The following is a 3,902-nucleotide window of genomic DNA, read 5'->3' as shown; positions in this document are numbered from 1 at the left end:
TTATTTGTTCAAAGCAAGGACAGCTACAGCACCTGTACCAATACCAACAATACTAGCAGCAATATTATCAGTATCATCGTCGATTTTGACATCAGTAATAGAATCAGATCCTGTGAATTTACGATTGTACAAATTGGATTTAATTTCTCTCGGCTCTTCTGAGATCGGTGGTGATTGATAAATAACCTTATTTCTTTTATCTTTAAGTTTTGTCGAATTATTAGCATGTTCTCCAAGACCAGTCCATCCATCTAAAACTCCAGAAACAGCAGTATCAAACCATAAACCAGAATTTGTTGGGTCTTTTTTTATCTCATGAAACTGTTCAATATAGCCTGTGGGCCTGTAGTGACCATGAATTCGTGAATCAACTGCGGTAGTTACACCATCCATTATAAGGCCGCCTTTAATTCCACCCACTATAGCTCCAACAGGCCCACCAACAAAACCCCCTCCAGCACCACCGGCCAATACACCCACTGTCCGAGACGACGACTTCATAGCATTATCTCCACCATCATTATCACCCATTGCATAATGCACCATACCTTTCACATGTCCTACAATCGGGACTTGATTCGCAACTTCATTGACTGTTGCTAAAAATTCCTTTTGAGTCTGAAGAGCAGCAGTTGCATCGCCGTTAGCTAATTCAATCGTAGACCGTAGTTGTGATACCACGGGGCATTGTCTAGAAAAGTTTTCTTGAGTTTTCTTAGCACCTTCTGCATCACCACATAACAACTGAATCGCCGATTTTAACTGCGATACTCCTGGTAGCCAATCAGACATCTAAAAAAACAATAGATGATAGATTCACTCTTTAAAAATTGAAAAAGGTCATGCGAGTATGTTTACATCTAACCCTGGATTCGACAGGCTGATTACCCCGACTTTACCTACCCCATGCTTAAACTGTACATCATCATTCAAATTGATCGGGTGTGTTTTCGAGCGTATCGAACTATGTACTGTCCTAATGAATCTAATTTCTTAGCGACAGAATCATTAACCGTTGTGTCAGGGGCAAGACACATTTATTGCAATCGACCATAATAAATAAAATAAATTCAAAGTTTTAAATTTGTCACAACGAGTAAAGCTGCGGTTACATGTGTACGTAAGCGTAACTCCAACTCCCACTCCAACCATGATAATATATGTCCGTACGATGATTCCGCAAAACCACCAATGTTTAAAGGAAACAGTGTGGTATTGGACAGTAAACAAGGCAGGAGAGAAAGATTCTTCACAGTATTGATGTCATGCTGTCAGCAAACGCACAAAATCACTCACTGGGCCATTATAATGTATTCGTCTGTATTGTACTGTATTGTATAATCGTATGTGTCTCTTTTCCGATTTTAAAGCATGTAATGCGTTGTTTGAGCTTGAGGACACATATAAGCAGACTTTTGAATTTGCTATTGTCCTTTTTTTTAATGAGATTGCGTATGAGTTACGATTACTCAATGTACAGTCTTATAGCACGTGTAAATATTGACAATATAATTACTTCTGAGATCTTAACTCCCGCCGTACGTTTCCCCCAATCGTAGATGAGTGACACGTCGGATATCATTTCAAAAGAGTTTCTGAAAGCCAATACTGGGTAATTATTTCCCCAGGTAATGTTGGGTAATTATTTCACCAGCTAATATTGGGTAATTATTTCACCAGCTAATATTGGGTAATTATTTCACCAGCTAATATTGGGTAATTATTTCACCAGATAATATTAGGTAATTATTTCACCAGCTAATATTGGGTAATTATTTCACCAGCTAATATTGGGTAATTATTTCACCAGATAATATTGGGTAATTATTTCACCAGCTAATATTGGGTATTTATTTCACCAGAGAATGTAAATATTTAGACGACTTTATCCAATGAAGAATTTTGCAGGCCTATTGTAGAGTTTTTATTAAGATATAGTTGACTTAAAATTGAAAGTGTTATATTATGTTATATATTGGGCGTCACAAGAAAGGATAAACTTATTTTTATTGAATAAGGCCCTCAATAACCCGCAATCCGGCACCTAAATGAAGTACAAAAGTGGCTAATCTATGATTAACCTCTGTGTATTATCAATTAAAAAAAAGTTTTTACAATTCAATTTTGCGATAGAAATATTACAAATAATTATATGAAACCGAAAATCAGGTTATGAAATATGCCTTTTTCAACAAATCCAAAACAAAATACAGTTTTGTTACAATTTCAAATCAACAGAGAGTTTAGGGTTAGGTGAGAGTGGTGGTATCAATAATATAGAATTTTCAAGTTCAATCGACGACACCAAAGTAATAATACATCACTAACGTGACAAATAAGTTAGTGTAAACCTTGATATTTTAACGATTCTCTGTGTAAAAACATATTCAAAGGTTGGTATTCATAATTACGATTTGATTTGACATTTTACACTACGAAAGAATAAATATAAGTACTTACATTTAGATTGTATTAAGTTTAAACTGGTCGGGTGCACTTTGTACCTCGACTAATTTCCCTCTACTGTGTTTCCTCCACTTTTCTTGGAAGTGTTGATTCCCAGAAAATCGCAGGTTTTCAGTATACTATGTTATAGTAATGAGCCTGCCTGTATGAGTAAAACCGCTAGTTGGCGCTGACGTCACAGGTCTAAAAATGGTGGAAATTCCCGTAGTCGGAAAATTAAAGACGTCGTGCAAGACTGGTCAAGAATTGAACATCACGATGTTCCAAGGCGGCTATTTTTCACTTTCAAGAAGTTGATAGAAGAAATTGCCGATTTGATAAAATGCAGTCAAACAGATTATATGAAAATAATGGTAAACCATCATGGTTTGAAGTCACCAGCCTTCATTCCATTTAAACAGTTCAAAGACCTTTCAGACCTTCAGATGTGTTTTCAACGCGTTCTTGTCGTGGCTAAACACTTTGTAGCCAAGTAAAAGACGGGAGAATGGGAGACTGAAAGACAAAAATTGAGATGGACTGGCCTTAATAGTCATCAAACTAGGATGACCTACCGCCTTATCCAACGAGTTAGAGGAAAGATTGGAGCATGCCGGCAATTGTTTGGTAAAGCGTTTAATGGTCGAACAAATACGTACAAGGAACGCCGAAACATCCGAATTTGTACAATCACGGCCACCAATATGACCAAAGCCCATCGATGGTATTATATTCAGAAAGTGAAATATCCCAATGACATTCGCGGAAATAAAGAAGATCAAATTACAGCACTGCAAATAAAAGACTTGACATTTGTCAACAAACACTAATTTATTAATAACACTGAGAAATAACGATTACATCATTTGTGTTAGAAAGGAGTGAATAATCGAATATGAATCATAAAGTTAGTCAACAGGTTTATTAATAATACACTAAATAGTAACAATTACTGTTTTAATAATCTTTCAATGGCATATTAGAAGCACAAGATATAGATAAATAAGACAATTTTATGGATAGATACTTCTGGTATATTTATTACTTCATATTATATTCCTGGTGACGGTGTGACAACCACATTGAAACGTTAAAATAATAAATATACCGGAAGTATCTATCCATAGAATTGTCTATTTATTTTGTTTTAATAATATTACAACGAGTCAAAGGGCCATATGCAGCGCTCGTACTTTACAGAAACTTTGACTAAAGTTAGATTTAAGTCGAACTTTAGGTATGCACCGGTCGATCTTTATGAAAGTCGTGCTTAAATTTGACTATCAAATGTAGAAAATAAAAGCCTTTATCCTAACTTTGTACAGTTCGACTTTAGCCAAAGTTCAATTTAGTCAAAGTAAGAGCGCTGCATACGGTCTTTTGTCATGTAATAAATAAAGGTTTGCTTCATATATATCAAGTGGTTAAAGCCTAAAGTGAAGGTTTAATTAGTAATT

The 3,902-nt window shown here is 35.5% G+C and overlaps 1 protein-coding gene across 1 annotated transcript; it reads right to left on the bottom strand.

The window, feature by feature from the left end:
* Positions 1-3,164, bottom strand: LOTGIDRAFT_238932 (hypothetical protein; the record flags this gene model as incomplete). The annotated part of the gene is made up of 2 exons (XM_009052011.1): positions 1-792; positions 3,021-3,164. The coding sequence occupies 2 exons, from the start codon at positions 3,162-3,164 to the stop codon at positions 1-3; spliced, it is 936 nt and encodes a 311-aa protein (XP_009050259.1).
* Between the last annotated feature and the right edge of the window lie 738 nt (positions 3,165-3,902).

The sequence above is a fragment of the Lottia gigantea genome, assembly GCF_000327385.1.
Source record: "Lottia gigantea unplaced genomic scaffold LOTGIsca_178, whole genome shotgun sequence".
NCBI classification, from domain to species: domain Eukaryota; kingdom Metazoa; phylum Mollusca; class Gastropoda; family Lottiidae; genus Lottia; species Lottia gigantea.
The sequence above is the reverse complement of the archived record's forward strand: the minus strand, read 5'-3'. Positions and strand labels throughout refer to the sequence as shown.